Below are 18,565 nucleotides of genomic sequence, written 5' to 3' on the forward strand. Positions count from 1 at the left end.
TCCACTAGAGGGCGCAGAGATCCTGATTTTTGTGCTTAAATCCAGGGTTTCTCAGCAAAGCGTTTTGTTGTGAACTTAAGACCTAGATGAAGGTTAAATGTATGCATGCTTAGTGCAGGAGAGAAAGGAAAGAACAGTTTTAACTGAATGAACAGCTTGAAAATTACTATAGCAGATTTGAATATCCTTAATCTAGAAGGTGCGTAGTATTTGGCATACTGGCAATGTATGGATACTTCCATTGTTAGGTATTTTATATATTATTTATGGCTATATTTCAATTAGCCCAAGTATAAAATTCTGAACTATATTATCGTAACCTGAAATTTCCTGGGTCTGAGGCCCTCTCTGCTTTTTATTACTTACTATTTTTTTTCAAAGAGCAGTAGTAAGACACTCATTGTAGACCTGGCCAGTGTAAAATAGCAAAGCAGTTTTATTTATCAGAGCAATCTGCTTTGTGTATCTCTTTATTCAGCATGCATAGTTAATGCTGTCCTCACAACTAAAGCATTCAGTAACTTCTCAAGTTTTGAAATACTTGAGAAAAAAATTCCAAAGTATTATATAGAAGTGAACCCATATTCCAGGGAAGCTTTATAATAGTCATAGTTACTTATTTATCACTGTTTTCAATTTTCCCGTCAGTGAAGGTAACTCTAGCGAGAAAACACTTGTGTTACTTAAAGTTATTACTTGTCATCTGTGATGTCTTTAGATTATATATGTCTCATGTGTGACCCTTCTTCTTTGACATAAAAGATTTTATTTATATCACCTTTGACCTAATAAAATTTCACCTTTGACCTTATGCACTTGACACCTCAGATAACTTACTCTTGATCTTTGACTCATTTTGTGTTCAGTGTATTAGGTAGCTGCCTGGAATGAAAGCTTTTTTAGAATTCTAATCTGATCATAGAATTTCTTTACTATTACTTGAGAAATCACAGGATTCTTTTTATTTGTCCATACTGGTATCTCAGATTTGGGTATCTCCTCAAGACTTTGGAAACTGATTTAAGCAAATGATTATATAATTTCTCTTCACACAGTAAGGATTTTTCTTGGTTGATTTGACTGTAAGCAAAAAGTTAAAAACTACTTAATGGTAGGGACACTGATTCCTCTGGGCCAGGTGGGTGGTAGGAGTTGATCTTGCCAGAAGTAAAAAGAAGCTGATATATTCTAGGGATTTTCTCTTTGCTAGAGTGTCTATAAATTCTGTAATTTTACAGACATTTTCAGAGGTAAAAGCAGACTTCATGTTGGAGCAGTGTCCCACTGGTTTGGCATTAAGTGCTTATTGTGCTTTATTCCAGCATGTCTTGTGCAGGAGCTGACAGCTGGTATTAGACCATCGGGAAGGTGAATTCATTTGTGGATGTGACATGCACAAAGAAAACATTTTTGCTATGAATGAAGATGAAAAAGCTTGAGGTTCTTTCTCAGATTATGTGGGAGCTTCATTGCACATCAGCCTTTTGGATTTTCTTCATTTGGGACTTTATTAGTCTCCAGCTGAAACAGGCATAGCTTTCTCTTACAGCAAACAGCTCTTGGTTTTCTAGCAGTGGTTATCATGTGAAAGCAAATTAAGTTCTGTTCACATTTGTTACTTCCTTTGTAACTTTGCTTTTGTCTGGCCTCTTACAGATACATTAATTCACCTAGCTGGTAAAACTTCCAGCAGGCTAAAAGTCATCTTCAGTATATTTCTGAAGCTTTCAATGCTCCCACTGTCCCACATCATTTCACCATTATCTCCAGTGCAGTAAGAGCGTCCTGCCTACATTATCTCTGCTTAAGTGCCTGGCTTCTTCCATCAAACTCTCAGCTTCGCCTTCTTTTGCATTGCCATTTTCTATGCTATTGATTTCCCGTCCCCTCTCAACATCCACGTTGCTTTTAGTTCAGCAAAAGATGTAAACAGTGTAAGCAATTTGCTTTCATTGACTTCACTGGAATCAATTAGTGTGTTGGTAGTCCTGACTAATTGCTTTGCTGAATTAAAGCCTGTGTGACACAAAGGCCTCACTGAAAAGGTGCCTGCAAAAGGCATAAGACAACACCTGGTGATTTCATTAGGCTGAGGAGTCTCTGCAAGGACTTGTAGACATTTTCTTCCACTTGTAGCTCCTACAGATTCACTTTTATGCCCCTCTGCTTTCCCTTTTGTCTTTGCCTTTCTTGCCTCTCCTAGTTTGCTTGGAGAAATACACCCAACAGCTCCCTTTGAACCATTGTCCCAGCTCTCTGTATCTCCTGGTGTTTAAATGCCATGGTTTAAAGGAACTTTGAGAATATAAATCATGTCATTCTATGTGGTCTATGAATGTTTCTAATAAGTGAAAAGGACTTCTAAAAACCAGATGCAATAGATAACTTGGCAGGGTTTGGTTAATTTATATAAGGTGCATGCTAAAATTTTATGTATTCCAAAGCAGGATGGAGGAATATTAATGAACCATTGTTTGCATATGTGAAAAATGTGCCTTTTTTTTATCAGGAGAGAAAACTGATTCTATTGTCATTGTATAAGGGCAACAAAGAACTTCTAAGAGGTATGTTTAGATCAAATGAAAACATAATCCCATGATGGAGCAGAGAGGTGGTTGTTGTCTGAAGACTGACAGCATTAAAATGTGAGGATTTATATAAAGACCTCGTTGGCTGAGCCCACCCACATTCCTTTAAAAAAAGCTGCTGGCCAGTGACTAAAGCTCCCTTTGGAGTGTAGCTGCCCAGTTGGCTGGGGCTGCAGTGGGAGCCTTTCCTGGCCCAGCTCTGCCCAGGCTGTAGCAGCTCTGATTTACAGAGTGCCTGCCTGTGCTGGCAGCTTCCCCAGGTACGGACACCGACCCTGGCAGGATGTGGTGGGAGCCTGAGGCAGAGCTGTGCTGGTACCTGTTCTGTGCCAGCCAGGTGAGCTTTATAGCCAGCACCACACACAGGCAGAGTTCATGTTCATAGCAGTTGGAATTTCTAAAAGATTTTTAGATTTTAGGAGCAAGGAGTTGTTTCTCTGAAAGAAACAGAGCTGTTTTCCAGAGGTGTGTGCTGCTTCCATTTTTTCTTGCAGAGGAAATTACTGAGGGAAAAAAATGTGGGAATAGTTTCATGTCTGACCCTTGCTCTTCTTCATCTGTATTTACAAGGAGCTTTCTTGTCTAGACACATGGTGATGCCAGGATTTTGCTAATTATTTATTTTTTTAATACAGTATGTTTTCATTGCAATTAAATTATATATAACTTGGAATACATAACATTTATTGCTTTAGCCTTTGCGTTATTGAAAAAATGCTTTTGTTTTCCTTTCTGAATCAGAGTGTTGTCAAATTCTTCGATTTAAATGAATAATAGTGTTCTATGAACTCCTTTGGTAGCCTGTCTGAAAGATATGGTTAAGCAAAATAGAAAATAATAGTACTAAGCATGGTCAGCTATTTAGTTTCATCTAATAGAGGAGTTTGAGGTGTTTATACCTGTGGGTTTGTGGCTTTTAAAAATCATTATACACAATTAATAGTTCTCTTTTTTATTCTGGAACATTCATGGGTATGTGCCATGTCTACCTGTATTCATAGAGTCACAGACTGGTTTGGGTGGAAGGGATCTTAGAGCTCCTCCAGTTCCACCCCCTGCCATGGGCAGGGACACCTTCCACTATCCCAGCTTGCTCCAAGCCCTGTCCAGCCTGGCCTTGGACTCTTCCAGGGATGGGGCAGCCACAGCTCTGAAGTCAGTGGCCAGTGTGTGCAGCCTTGCTCCTGCCCTGGTGTGTTTGCCCTTCATCTCTTCTGATATTTGACTGCTCCATTATGGCCATTACAGCACAAGAGATGACCCTGACCCAGCTCTCGTGGCACTGAAGCCATTTCTGGGTAATATGTTGGTGCATATGTTTTTGTCATTTGTAGAACAATATTCCTGTTTGCTTTATCCACAGACTTCATAGTAAATTCATTTTTTTTCTTGGCATCTGATTATAGTTCTCCAGCAGCAGCCCATTTTTCTTCTCTGTTGCTCAGGGGAAACAATCTGTAAATCACTTGCAAACAAGAACTCCCCATCCCAGTAAAGCCTCGGGTTCTGGTTGAGTTGGCTTTACTCTCTTTTTTTTTTTTTTTTCCTGAGGAAGGAAGGATTTTTTTAGAGCAGGGTTGTGCATTGCTGGAGGAGTGGAATTATGCCAGGCATCTGTGGTCCATTTTTGTTTATGGATGGTTCATATCTCTTGTATACCTGTGGTCCTTTCAGCCCAGGAGCTCTGGCCGTGTCATTCTGCTGTGAATACTTCTGTCCTAGAAGACACTGTCATGAACAATCAAGTGATTATAAAGTCTAATCCATGTTGCAGCTTGCAGAAGGTCTCTCAGTACCCCATACATCAATTCTAGTTTTTTGTACTTTGCATAGCAATAGCTTCTTACCTTTAATTTATTATAAAGTGTTGTTTTTCTTGGCAAAAATGTACATGATTAATTGTTTATTGGCTGTGCCTTTAATTTTGATAGATCACTGCCAGCAGCTGCACCCTTCCTATTTTTGGCTTGGATATCTTGAATATTCACAGCCAGTAATAAAAACTACTGCTGGCAGGCCCAACTGCACTCTCACCCCCCCCCCTTTGTGTCCGTTGTCCTTGCAGCCAGATGATAATGTCAGTGCCTTCCAGCTTTCCTCCCTCATCTGCAGGGATGCTTTCCATGGCCAGGATGCAGAATTCTCATTCTCAGAGAAGAGCCACCTTTACTTTGTCTTCTGTTGCCACATTTTGGAGTGACAAGTGGGAATGATATTAAAAATCTGAAGAAATACTTAAAACTTCTATTAAGAATATTATTTGTTATTTAGCTTAGTGGCAGACTGTCTTGTCATTGAATCTGTGGACAAACAAGGTGACTGAAAATGCAGTCACTATTACCAGTAAAAATAGTTTTTAGTTTGGGCATGCTAAAAAGCAGGATTAGTCCCTCATGAAAAAATTCCTAAATTCCAGATGTCAAGGAAAACCTAATTGTACAATGAAAGGTCACTCTTCAGTTTTGAATGAATAGTAAAAGTTTTTTAATGCTCTCAACTCATCTTTTGAAGTACAGTCTAGCATAGAAATGTGAATAATTAAAATTTTGATTTTGAGAGGTAATATTTGAATATTCATTACATTATAACCTGTTTCTTATGTATGTAGCACCTACAGTAACACTTATTAATTCATATTAATAAGGAATACTTTCCTTTTTATGAATCTTCATATTTTGGAGTGGACCATCACTTGTGGTCCTATAATAGTATTTGATCTCTTTAGGATTAAGAATTACTGAACATTTGTGTTTCAGGCTGTCATTGTTTAAAATTGAAGTGTGGTTTTGGTATAACTTGTAGTCTGCTTCAGCATCTGTTTTCCATATTAAATATTGTCCTAGATTATGAGGAAAAAATAAAATAGCGAGGAGTTTGTTGAAACATGTAGTAAAATCATGAACAAATATTCCTGTGGTAACATGATTTAGAATTGAACCTTAAAAAATCCTTGAAAATTTGGCAAATATATCCCTTAAGTGATTATATACACAAGTAAGAAACCATTATTCCTGACACTGGGAATAAATAGTGAAAATATTTTTTAATAACTTTCTGCAGTTACAGGATATTTTTATTTTGAAACAGGTAGAGATGTAAATCCAAAAGATACATGTAGGCTTCAGAATAGTTACCTATTGATTTGCTAGAATATATTCCTTATGTACCTTACCTTTATGGAAAATACTCAGTTTGATATATATTTTTTATATTAAAATGGTAAATGAATGACAGCTATTATTATGTGATAGAAGCTACTACAAGTATTTCTTTATAGTCCTCCTCATGTTTATGTTTTAATGCTGATGTGAGAGGGCAAGTAACAAGTGTTTGGAAGTTCTGAAGACTGAATTTAGATAAATAGCTAGAGACAGATGTTTTTCAAATTGCCTTGGTCTGCAGAATTGGGTTAGAACACTTATAAGAATGCCTGTTCTTTCAGAACTTGGGATTCAAGGTTGGAAAGAATACAAAAATAATAGGATAGCCAGCCTTACAGTATTCTGGCATTTTTGCTTCAGTTCTGGCCAGAATCCAGAAATACAGAAGGGAATGAAAATGAAAAAATAACAGAGGGAAAAAAACCCTATAAACTCTTCAGATTCAGCAAGGTCATTTTGGCTTAGTTTTTTTTGGGTGAAAGTCCAATAGCCAGGAAGGTTTTGCACATCTATGGCTTGTTTAGTTTATGAATGATGGCAGCACAGGTAAGAAGCCCTGGGTCACACCCTGGAACACGGATGGCCCTGTCTCGTGCTGGACAGAGATCTCCCTGCAGTGCTGCCTCAGCTGAGCTTGGAGCAGGTGCCAGGAAATCCCTGATGTACTGGCTGCTGCTCCTGGCCTCTCCTGCCAGCTCCAAGGGTTTCTGGAGCCTGCCTTCCCTGGCTGTCCCTGCCTGTGTTGGGGGGAGCGCTGTGCTTAGGTAGGACCAGGGATCAACACAGAGGATCTGCAGCTGTGGCTGCCCTACAGCAGCACAGTCAGGCTTTCGTTTTCTTCTTGGCGTAGAGGATTTGCTGCAATATTGGCCTGCCTGTGCAGGCTTGCCCCAGACAGAATTCATAAAAAGGCAACAGTTACTAAAAAAGAAAGGAACAGGAAATAAGTATTTGTGTTATGGTTACTTCTAATTTTAAAATGAGGGAGTTTCGTTTGGAAGAATTCTGTTTGGCACACTTCACAATTCAATAAAGTTCCTATTAATATTTCCTGAGTAGTGAAATTAATAGTAGCTTATATGTGATACAAGGAGCCAAGAGGTGTCATAGTCAAAAAGATGGGGTAGGTACATAATTTTGCAGTTGTGTTCTGGTTTGATGAATACTTACATATCCAAGGCTTCATCTGCCAAGGACACATCCATGGATGCTGTTGCTGTAATTAGGATGCTAAATGGGGAGAGCTGGTGGAGAGTATTGGTCTTGTGAATGGCTATTGTATGAAGAGGTTGTCAATTGGGAAATTTCTTGTCCAGCTGTTGTATTTTATATACATTAGTGAGGTTCAGAACCCAGTTTACAGTATGGTTTTCCTCATCCAAGCAGAAGTGGACCCTGCTCAGTTATATAGCATTTCAGCATTTTGTGGCATTTGCTACACTGTCCATGGAAAAACTTGCAATTATGTTTGTTCTGGAGTCTGAAAAAAATTACTTTTATTTCAGGGGATATTGATTATAATGCTGTTATCCTTGTAATGTAAACATGTCATATAAGAAAAAGGGGTGTAATTCAGTATATAGAGAAAAACTTGGTTATAAGAAGTGCTTAGTCAACTAAAATTATCAACTTCAAGATATGAGATTAACAGGGTAGATTTTCTGGTTCAGGCAGTTTGAGGGGACTAGGCAATAACCAGCAAGAATGTGACTTCAGGGGTGACCTTATTAGTTTTAGCTTTAATGGTTTTGGCAACTCGATTTCTCATGTAGTTTGTAGATGAGGCCCATCTGTTGCATTTGGAAAGTTTCAGATTTTCAATGACTTGGCTAAAAGTCAGAACAGTTGAGAATGGAGGGAGAAGGAGGAAATAGCAAAGACTTTTTTGTAAATAATCTAATTTCCATCTGCTTTGTGGTGACTGCAGTTTTACGTGGGCATTTAATATTAATCTTTATCACCTTGCTTGTAAATAAAGTATTGAAACTTTTACAGAAATTTATGTCAGTTTTTCTAAAAATTACTTCAGTGTTCTGTAAAAACTTAGAGGTTCTATGGCTTTGTCAAATAACAACGTGTCTGTACAAAATGCTATTAAATATCACATGGTGTATGTTTACTACCCTACTTTTATGCTTCATGGCTTTTTCAGCTAGAGACTGAGGATCTCCCCCTAAGACAGATACAGGATACCTTGGGATTTTTAAAAGTAATCCTTAGTTTTGGAGAATGCATGGAAAAAAATAACACAGGACAGAAAGAGCAGGAGTATTTCTACTCTATTGGGTCACTGAGCCATCATCACATAGAATAGAGGAATATATACAGGTGATCATGAAGAAATACATGTCAGCATTCAGTTCTTGTTTCCTTATTTTGCAGCTGTACATCCTATCAGAACAGTGACTGCTCTTTGTGGCACAGATTCTGCCACCTTCATGAAAGCTGAGCCCTTACTTTGTGACATTGTTGATTTCAGCTGTGCAGCTCAGAGGATGAGTATCAAGTATGAAAAATGATGGCAGAAATCTGACATGGAATGACCATCATAGCTGGCTCTGGTTTAATCCTGAGATAAAAAGTGTCCTGTTAGGACAGGACCAGCAAAATTAGAGTATTGTACATAAACCTTTAAAACAGAGCTACAGAGAAATTGCACAGCTAAAATTGATATGGCTGAAACTGAACATTATTGGTAGGGCTGAATACAGATATTAATGACAGAAGCTTCTGTTACAAAAGAGCCTCTGCTTACTAATGCTTTGCATTTATAATGGCCTAAATTCTCCAAAGATCTGGTGGTTTACCAGTCTCTGGGAGTTTGGGGCCAGAATGTCCTCAGCATAGCAAAGGACGAGGCCAGTGATGACCCTTCACATTGCCATAAGAAGAAACCCAGAATACTTTTAGGGAGACCGTAAATTAATTTGGTCTCAGAAATTCTTACTGCATTTAGCATTTACTTATATAAAAATAATAACAAAAACAAATGAAAGGCTTTCAGGAAGAAGTGTGCAGATTATCCCGTTATCCTGTATTACATCAGAAATACATCCACCCACTCCCCCAAACTGATGAGTTTTAATATTAGTTAAATGAAAGGATGGCAAAAGTTTGCTTTGAAAACAATGCACTGGCCTCACTCCCTTTTATGCTCTGATGGTTGTTGCTTTTGTGGTGTGTTCACCAGCCCAGCTATGGCCATGCAGGTAAATTACTCATGAGTTTAATTATTTAAAGGATTGGACTTCCTGTACTTCAGTGTGACTCAGTGGATTCTAAAGCCTTGATTTTTTTCAGGTAACTAGTGGGAGCTTAATAAAACACGGGGATAAATATTTTTTCCCCTGCTCTGGAGAGTGATGTAGCAGCAGCTCTCTTCAGGTACCAGTTGTCACCCAATACCAAGCTATTTGTCATACTCATTTCACACCTGAATGGTGTCGATCTGCCCACGGTGATAATCCCACCCTTTGATCTGTACCTTCAAAAAGTGATTGTTTTTGTGACACAGGGCATTATTACTCTAGTCTGACTTTAATGAGCTGTATGGATGAAGTCTGATATTAATCCAAACCGCCCCACGTGAAAGCCGAGAACTCTGAGAACCATCGTTCACAGAGGTGCTCGAGTTCATGTGAACAAAACGTGCAACCATTGTGGGTGCTCTCCTGGCCCCACAGCCTGGGGCATGAATGTGCTTGTTGAACCCTATAGTTCTCAAGTCATCAGCTAAGCCCCAGATAAGATGATGAAAAAAGAGATGAGTGTCTGTGAAGGGGGGGCAAAGCTTTGTCTCCTTCCTTTGTGCCCAGCACAAGTGTGACCCCATGGTCACAGCTGCCCTGGTGTGGCTGCATGGCAGCCTGGCTGCCCCTGGTGTAGCATGATGGCCATCCCAGAGTGCTGTGGGAACTTCATTCCACTCTGCTGCCACTTTGGAGCAATAATAGTTTGAAGATGTGATGAACCAAAATCCCAGTTGCACTGTTGAACAAAGATGTAGAACTACAGTAATAGTCCTGGTTAGTTTTGTGTGTTACGAGTGCTTCATCTCACTGGAGAGACTTGAGGTAAGCTCCTGGTGGTGCTGGGGTGCAGCCTTTGGAAAGTAGGGATGTACATACCAAGTCCCACTGAAATCATTCATAAATACCCTTTTCAATAGATGTCATGGGATAAGTACCCTGAGGCTTGGTAGCAAAGCAGCAGTGCCACAGTCTGTTCTGAGGAAGTCTTCTCTTTTCTTAACATCGTCAAGTTCAAACCCACCTGTTTCCTGTGAAGTTTGAACCTAATGACGGGATTTCTGGTTTTAAAAAGAAATTTAGTGGAACAGCTGTTTTTAAGTGGGTGTTGAGGGATACATTTCTCTGAGGAGACAAAATTGAACTGGGGTTTCATAACCAGGATGGGGATGGCTTATTCTGCACTGCAGCAGCTTGGTGAAGAGCTAACTCATTGCAATACACTCATGCTCCAAGGGCACAGCCTCTGGAGATACCTTAAGAAGGTTTTCTGTTAAGCACTTCTTGCTAAAATTAAATGGAGAGTATTAAGGGCAGGGAAAGTGCCTACAAAAGCTGTTAAAATTACGTTACAAGTGACTATAGCAATCTGTAGCAATCTGTATGGTTTGAACAACTTGGACAATACACTGAGGAAAAACTGTTCAGGAGTGCTGGGAGTTATCCAAGGTAGGCAGAGGAGCAAAGGGAAAGTCAACATGACCTTTAGAATTTGCTTAGAGGATAATGTTGGATTTCTTATGTCCAGTACTAATTCAGTAGAATTAGAGCTACTAATTCAGTATTCATTTTGCATTCCAATGATTTAAAATAGATATTTCATTTACTGTTTTCACCAGATATATATTCCTAGGTTATATCATGCGGCACTGCTTTCCAAAAACTAAATGGTCTTTTTCCAGGAAATTTCACTGAGATTTATTTTGTTTTCAACAGGCGCAATATTTTCCTGAATCAATGAAAGAAAATGTAGGTTGTTTTCTGGAAAATACTGTCTATAAATTTTTTTAGCACTTCACCTTTTACTTTGAATTTTTAGGGTACTTACCAAAAGGGAAGGAATAGACACACCTAATTGTGGCCATAATAACATTCAAGGATAAGTTATCCTAATAAGCAATGGTGACCTGTACTTTATAGTATGGTATTTTGTAAGAAAAGAGATACAAGCCTCAGTATATTAAAAATCGTGTAAGTACATTCTAATAACTGACATTGAACTGGTTTAGCATTTCTTCTGTGGGGAACTGAAATTTTCCAATATTTTGCCCAAATTCAAATTTGTTAAAGTGAGAGGAAATGTAATATTCCTATTAATAAATCATAACATTTTAAGTAGTGAATAGTAAAATAGTAAAATACATTTCCATCTATTTTAATGAAAGTTAAGACATGTTTAGATTTTCATGAAGAATTAATATAAAAACCAAAATTAGCTTATTTAATATAATGAGTTAATGTGGGTAGGCCAAGCTTCATGTAGCTGTAAAAGGCAGCTTGGAGGAGAGAGGATGTCAGCTTGGAGTCCATGCTTGTTAGGTAACAATTTTTTGAAAAGAAGGCACAGTATTTATTGTTGTTCTTTTAATAATTTTTCTCCCTTTTTAGAATATACACAACTTGTTCTTTCCAGTGTGAAATAATCTCTTTCCCAAGATTTATTTTTAAATTTGGCTTCATTTTCATAACCTTCTGTTAAATATTTACCACTTTTTTTCCCTGGGAAGATAATCTATGATCTCCATCACATCTTTACCATTAAATACTATTTCAATATTCTCTGCAGGAGCACCTGTCATTAAAAAAGTACATTGTGGACATTGTGATTGAGAGTTCCGTTCCTGTGGAACCATTAAAAGATGGAGAGGAGAAACAGAAAATTAAAAAGAAAGCCAAAAAGCTAAAGGCACGGATGAATTCCAGGTAATACAAGTTTCTTTTTATTTTTTTCCTCTAAGTTTTGTTCCAAACTTTACCTTTTGTCCTCTACTATGAGTGCAGTGGAAGGCTGAAAAAAATGTAAAATTATTTGCTTTGGGAGTGTCTTGAAAATAACACTGATGAGCCTAATTTATGGCCACTTTCTCTGATTGAGAAAGAAAACTGAATATCGATCTGGGGCCCTTGGTTTCACCTGTTAAGAGCTTTTCTCATAATTGGATGCCAGTGCCCTGCCAAAACTGTAGCCTCTTCTAGCATACAATAGCATGTTTAAATTTGTGTAAACCATGCCTATTTTTCTTTCTAGCTATTGATTTTTAAATGAAGTATCAAAGAAAATCAATAGTAATCAACAAATAGAAGTCAGCCTGCTGTAGTGTCAAATCCCATGACTAAATTTAATCATTTTTTGTTGCCTGTCACAACAAGAAGAAAGTTAAAAATATCTTAAAGCGGAAAGTGAGTTGTCAGACGTGCAATTTGTTCTTAGTCTAAAAAGTGACATCTGCAAATCAGTGTGATGTGCAGGACATCATTATATCATGAACTGGCAGTGTCACTCTTTATGGCTCAGTAGTCCCCAGCTCAGGTTAATGCTCAGCTGAATATTGTAACATATTTTTGCATTTCTCTCTAAAAATACTTCTCAGGTAGGTAAGAGTCATTGTTACATATGTTCTCTGCCTTTTTAAGTAAGACGGGTTTCAAATAAGAGGAAAAAGCTTGCACAGATTTTTAGAGCTACAGGAGAAGTGAAATGTTTTATTAACTCATAGCAGTGCTAAAAATGGCACATAAGTCTTCAAAACCGCAACACTCTTAACAATGTATTATTGTTTCTGACTGCTCTCCTCTTTGGATGAGCAGATCCACTATCTGAATATCACATTAGAGCACACTGTTGGAACTGGATAATGTTCTTCCAGGTTTCTAGTTGCTCAAAATGCAGAGTTATTCATATGACCTGTTGATTTAATGCACTTAGAGTCCAGTTTTAATTATTTCTCCAGGGCTGCTTCTGTTGAATTTAGTCAAAGAATTGTCAGACCTTGGAATACAAGTTCAAATAATAAAGTTTTTCTCCTATCTGTGCCAACAATAAATTTTCAGAACATTTTGAATTTGTATGTGTCAGACTCCTGTGTGAGTCAGCATATTTGTCATCAAAAATTGTAATTAAAAGAGTAATAAAGGGCCATCATTTTACACTGGTGATGTTCTATTGAAAAATACAGTGAAATTTTCAAAATTTAAGTTTTATTGAGGAGACATGAAGTTCACGTTCATTAAGCTTGTTTTTACTTTTAAAGGGTAGCTAAAGTTTTCAATGGCTTTGCTGTCCTTGAAGATAACTCAGAGTTAAATAGAAGATTTTCTGATGTTTTCACAAAAGACTAACTAATAAATATGTCCAGTAGCAACATAAAGCAGAGGTATTTTGATGTTGATAATTCAGAGTTTCATAGGTGTTAGCATACTATCTACAGACCATGTTTTAGTATATATTTGCAACTCTTCTCTAGAAAAAGAAATCGTTACAACAAATGCCCTTACACCTCAGCACTTGAAATGTCACATTCATTAAGTTTCTAGGAAGCTGTGATATTTTAAACTGGAAAAAAATAAGAACTGCATCCAAATAGGTTCCTGTTGCACTCCTGAGTTTCCAGATCTTAAATCACTCTTGCAATATCAAAGCAATGAAGGGCAGAGGTGAATGAGGGGACAAATGGTGATCAATGGGATATTAGATGTGTTGAGAAGTTTTGTTGGTCTTATTAATTATATTTATAACCCTAAGCCTTTTAACTGGTGCTATCAGTAACAACTGATATATAGGTAAGTAAATTATCTCAGGTTATCCTGTATGTGCTGCTAGCAGAAGAATATCTGGATACTCACACAGGAAAAGCAGGCTTGATGAAAGCTAAATGGAAGCATTAGAGGTGTGGTTACTAGATAGGTGGTACATGCTTTGCAGGGGATTTAAAGAACTCCAGCCATGTGCATTTAGTAACAGGGTTTTGGGATGATAATTCAGGTTTGACTGACTTGTCTGTACAGAAGCTGAATGTGTTGTTTCTGGCTAGGAAGGCAAAAGGTTAATAAAGGAATCTCACCTTCATGTTTAATACTAAATTCAGCTGTGATTAATGGCTTTATTAATGACCTACAAATCAGAGCTAGTGGTGATGTAACAATATTTGTGTGGAGCATAAGTTGGAATGGTTAAGCAAATGAAAGGAAAATCTGAGTAGCTTTGTGAAACTTGAGCCTTTTGGGTGAACAGAAAATATAAAGAAAGGTTTAATATATGTATCTGAGAGAAATGTATCTGCATCACTGCAGTGCCTGGGTTAGTTTTACTTTATATGTGTGTTGTTAGAAATGGGTTACAGGATTGTCACTGGATCCTGCCTTGGTCCACGAGCAACTCAGGATTTTCACTTGTTAGCACAGGCTGGCTGGAGTGAAAACAAGCAGTGAAAAAAGGTCTTGTCTCCCTCTTCCTACTTTTTGGCATATGGCCAGTTTAAATAATACTTTTAAGGGACTAAAGAGGCTGTATTTCTGTTTCCAACAGTAAAGGAGTCATTGGTGGGGGTGTTTCTATGCTGTTTGCCTAACATTCATTATGTTACAATACAGTCAGTAGCTAACATAAAAAATGCTCCTGTGCCTGCAAATATAACCAATGATTTGTATGTTAGTTGTAATCTCTCTGATGTACTAATCTGGTTTGCACTACATGTCTGAATCATTAATATGTTATATAATAATATTGCTTATATTGTGTATTTTTATCATAATATTGTATAGCATTGTATCACTAATAGTTTTATAATAGGCAGTAGATTACTACAGTTTTATGTATCATTTGTGCAATTTTCTACCATTTGAAAAGTCAAATACACCATTCGTGTACTGATGTTATTCCCAAGTAGTAATGTTAATCATAAATTGTTAATGGCCAATGGCCAATAGTTAGGCACCAGTATGGGTTATGGCAGGGCAGCATTGACAGAGATGCTGTGCCTTACTATGAAGCAGAAAAACCCAAAGGTTTGAACTCCATTGTTTGTATTACATCCTGTACACTTTAGACAATTGTCAATAATAATGAATATTTTCTCCTCCAGGGCAAAGGAATATGAGAGCTTGATGGAAGCAAAAAATGCTGTGTCTGATTCCCCATTTAAAGCCAAGTAAGCATTTATCTCTATATATTTTAGACATATGCTATTGTCCCCTGTCTGTCACAGAAATGCCCCTGAAATTTCCGGTGGAGCAGGTGTGGAAGGTTTCCCCTGAGTATGAGGCATGTTGCCATCTTGAGTTACAGGTCAGTCTCTGATCCAAATGGTCAGACTTTAATGAATGCAGTTTTTTTCTGAAGACACTGTATATCTTAACCTGTGTTGCAGTAGTAAAGAGAACATCCCTTTCTTACCTGGAAACAACAAGGCTTTACTACAAGACTGGTGGTGAAAATTCAGCCCTGGAATTTTGGGACTGGAAGTCTTATGTTTGACCTCCATTTGGTCAGAAACAAAGGTTCTTGTGGTGGAAACACAGATGTTTTAATGCACAGATGTCTTAGTCTGACATTAAGCTTTTTAAAGAATAGACCTTTTTATTGTCAAGGACAAGGCACAGATGAAAACAGCTGGATGGTAAGGTTAAAACAAGATCTGTGATCACTGACAAATTCCTTCTGCTTAGTTTGAAAGTGAAAATTGCTCAGCTTTTGTGTTCTGATTCTGTTGAAACCAGTTGGGAAAAGATGCAGAATATTTGGATTTCCAAAAGTATTTTGATAAGGTCTATCACCTAAGATTTTAAAAGAAACTATATATGTGTAGTTTAAGTGAAGAACGGTTAGGGAATTGAAAAGAAGTGGAGTATTTCATTAGTCCTTGGCAGAACAGGGAGGTCACCAGTAGAGTTCTGCAATTCTGTGATGGTCAACATACTCAGAAGTGACTTGGAAAAAGAGGGCCAGCAGTGAGGGGGCAGAGTGTGATGCTCATACAGAGATCCAGGACCATAGGGACAAGAGCTGGTGCTGAATGATAACTTTGAAGAGAGCGAGTGACCAGGTAGTAAAATGGCAGGTGAAATCCAGTGTATATTGAGTGCTACACAATGGAGAGGGAAGACAGAATTCAATTATATCTTCACATAAAAAAGTGTGGGCCTTGAATTTGCAGATGTAATAGGTAATTCCAGGAAAATATCAGCTTAGTACTCTCAGCAGCACATAGAAATCCTTGGTTAAAATTACTTAAGAAACAAGCAAAAACAGAACAAAGAATGTCATCAGGTACAAATACCCAGGTCATTTACATCTTTTGAGTAGGATGTGAAGTTCTAGTTCTTTGTTTCTGAACAGATAAGGTACAATTGCTAAAGGTTCAGAGGCACCAGAAAAGAAAATCTGTAATATTTTCAGGTATAACTTACATATTAGGAAATAAGTAAAGTAGTACATCTCATTTTGGAGGAAAATTTGATAATGGGAGGAAGTTCTAATGGGGTTAAGTTACGGAGATCTACAAGGTCCTAAATGGCATGGAAAAGATGGATGCTGATTGTTGGCTGTCCTTCTTGGTATCAGAATAAGGGAGCACAGGGGAAAGCTGGAGCCAGGTTCTAAAGAAACCAAACCCGGTGTTCTTAATGCAGCGTGCAGGGAGATGTAGGGAACTCCCTGACAGAATTCACACAGGTGCTAACTGACAGGTTACCTGCATTCCTGCAGTTCTAGGAAGTGCATCCAGCCCAGGAGACTCCTAAGCCAAAAATGGGGAAACAAACAGATTGATTATGCAGGCCTGCCCTGTTCTTAGTGTTCCTGAGACATCCGTTCCCAGTGGGCAGATGGTATGTGTGCCTTAGTTGTAGCTTAGCTTAGGGAGTCTGTAGCATCAGTCAAGGGGCTGTGAGATTTCAAGAGCTGGATTCAAAAACCCTCATCCTAAAATTGCAACAACTTTGTAGATTGGGATATTTGTCTTCAGACTGAGCTAGTAACCTGTACCAGATCCTCTATATTTCGTGGCTGTTTCCATCACTCATAAATTGCTTAGGAATTGGCACTTTGCACAAGTTGCTGGTGGTTAAGCAGTTCAGATCCTTGCAGTTAGACCTCCTTGGCTGTATGTACAACTAGCCTGTATGCAAGTATCTTTTACATAGGCTTTTCAATAGCTTGAAAACTGCTGCTGAATCTTAGATGTATTTTAAAATAATAAAAATCTATCACTGAGGTTTGACATAAGAAAATGACCCATCTCCAGCAGATGGCACACCTGCATAAACACATAAAAGAGTTGGCTTCGTTTCTTGGTAATCAGCACTTCAGTTTGCAAGATTAATTTCATGGTATATTAGGACTTTTAGATTTGTGGCTTCTATGTTTTGCTTTTCTTTGCTACTAGCAAATAAAAAATTAGGTTCTAGTCATCAGAAAGTAGAAATGTCTGCATTTGACTCTGAAGATACTAATAAGCTCTAGTGCCTCAGCATTAAATTCTGAGATCATCAGTGATGTAACTTGGTCAGTTCTGTCTCAATTGCAGCACAAGAGAAACTCAGATTTTTAATTTACTAAAAATGTTTTCAAATCTTTTGACTGATCCTGAATTTACTGATCTTGAGTTTTCATTTTTCTTTATGTAATTAATTGCTCTTTTGCTTTCAGGCAGAATCTTCTGTTCCATCTGCCTTTTTAGTTTCTTCCTTTATTGCCTCTGTTAGGGCTGTACCTTTTTAGATGTGAACTAGTGTGATGGCCACTGTGTAGCTCACTTCCATCACAGATCTAGGAGGTCTCTTTTGCAGTCTTCATGTAGAAACCTAGAGACCTATCAGCTTCTTACATCTAAGTTTTTAAAACATAGTTTCAGATACCATAGTTACTGTTACTTCCAAAATTATGCAACTTTTTACCTACTATGAGGGCTTAAATATTTGTGAGCATCTTTGAAATCGAGAGGATAAAAATTCTAGCTCAAGTCTGAACTGGCTTTTTAAGAAGGAGTGTCTGTGAGTCAACCAGAAGACCAGTTTATTAAAATGTGTTTACTTTGCATAACACATACTACAAAATGGGAGAAGAATAGGAAAGTATTATCTCTTTCTGTAAGAGAAAGGGTGAGAGGGCAAGAAATTTTGAGGCAAGAGTTTTAGCCCAGACTGTATCTGTTTACATGGCACAACATAGTCTAAGTATAGAGAAAAATAGTAGGAAAACACAGAACTAAGTACAGGATCCTACTTAACCAAGACCAGTAGGAAGAGTCAGCATTAAGAAACAAACAATAGTAGGTCCGAAGCATTATTACCTTGAGAAGCTGTGCAAGCAGTCAGAGTATTGGCTCTTCAGCCAGAACATCGTGTGCCGCAGAAGGATTCCGTGATTAACTGCTGCTGTACCTGGCTGAGGGAGCAAACTGCTGCCAGCTGGGAGTCTGCACAGCTCTCAGGAGATCTGTAGCGTTACTGAGAAAAGTCATGTCCCAGAAGGAAGGGGCTAAAACCCCAGAGAGCTTAATGCATTCTTTGGGCCAAAACAAATGCCAAGACTTCTTGTTTTTCCCAAAGGAAGGTTTGAAGTACTCAGATTGGAGTGGAAGTATACCAATGAACAAAAGATATCTTTTGACTTAGAGGGCTGTGGAACTTAAAAATGGAGAAGTTCCTTTTTAAAGTCTCTTTAAAATGGGACACAATTGGTAGATTTATTTATTTGCTTAACAGAAGCAATGTCGTTTAGAATTAAATAAATATATCTTTCTTTTATGCTTCCTTGCTTATGCCACATTTCTTTATCTACTCCTCTACC

General features: G+C 37.9%; 1 protein-coding gene across 2 annotated transcripts in view; it reads left to right on the forward strand.

Moving 5' to 3' along the window:
• SCAPER (S-phase cyclin A associated protein in the ER) overlaps positions 1–18,565 on the forward strand; it is a 136,163-nt gene that overhangs the window by 45,270 nt on the left and 72,328 nt on the right. For both annotated transcript variants that reach the window (XM_042021801.1, XM_042021800.1), the window contains exons 21-22: positions 11,564–11,700; positions 14,859–14,924. In XM_042021801.1, coding sequence (XP_041877735.1) covers positions 11,564–11,700; positions 14,859–14,924 — 203 coding nt within the window. The remainder of the gene's footprint in view (positions 1–11,563; positions 11,701–14,858; positions 14,925–18,565) is intronic.

The sequence above is a fragment of the Corvus kubaryi genome, unplaced genomic scaffold (genome assembly GCF_017639235.1).
Source record: "Corvus kubaryi isolate FWS band 111438036 unplaced genomic scaffold, C.kubaryi_AGA036_p1.0 37172, whole genome shotgun sequence".
NCBI lineage: Eukaryota > Metazoa > Chordata > Aves > Passeriformes > Corvidae > Corvus > Corvus kubaryi.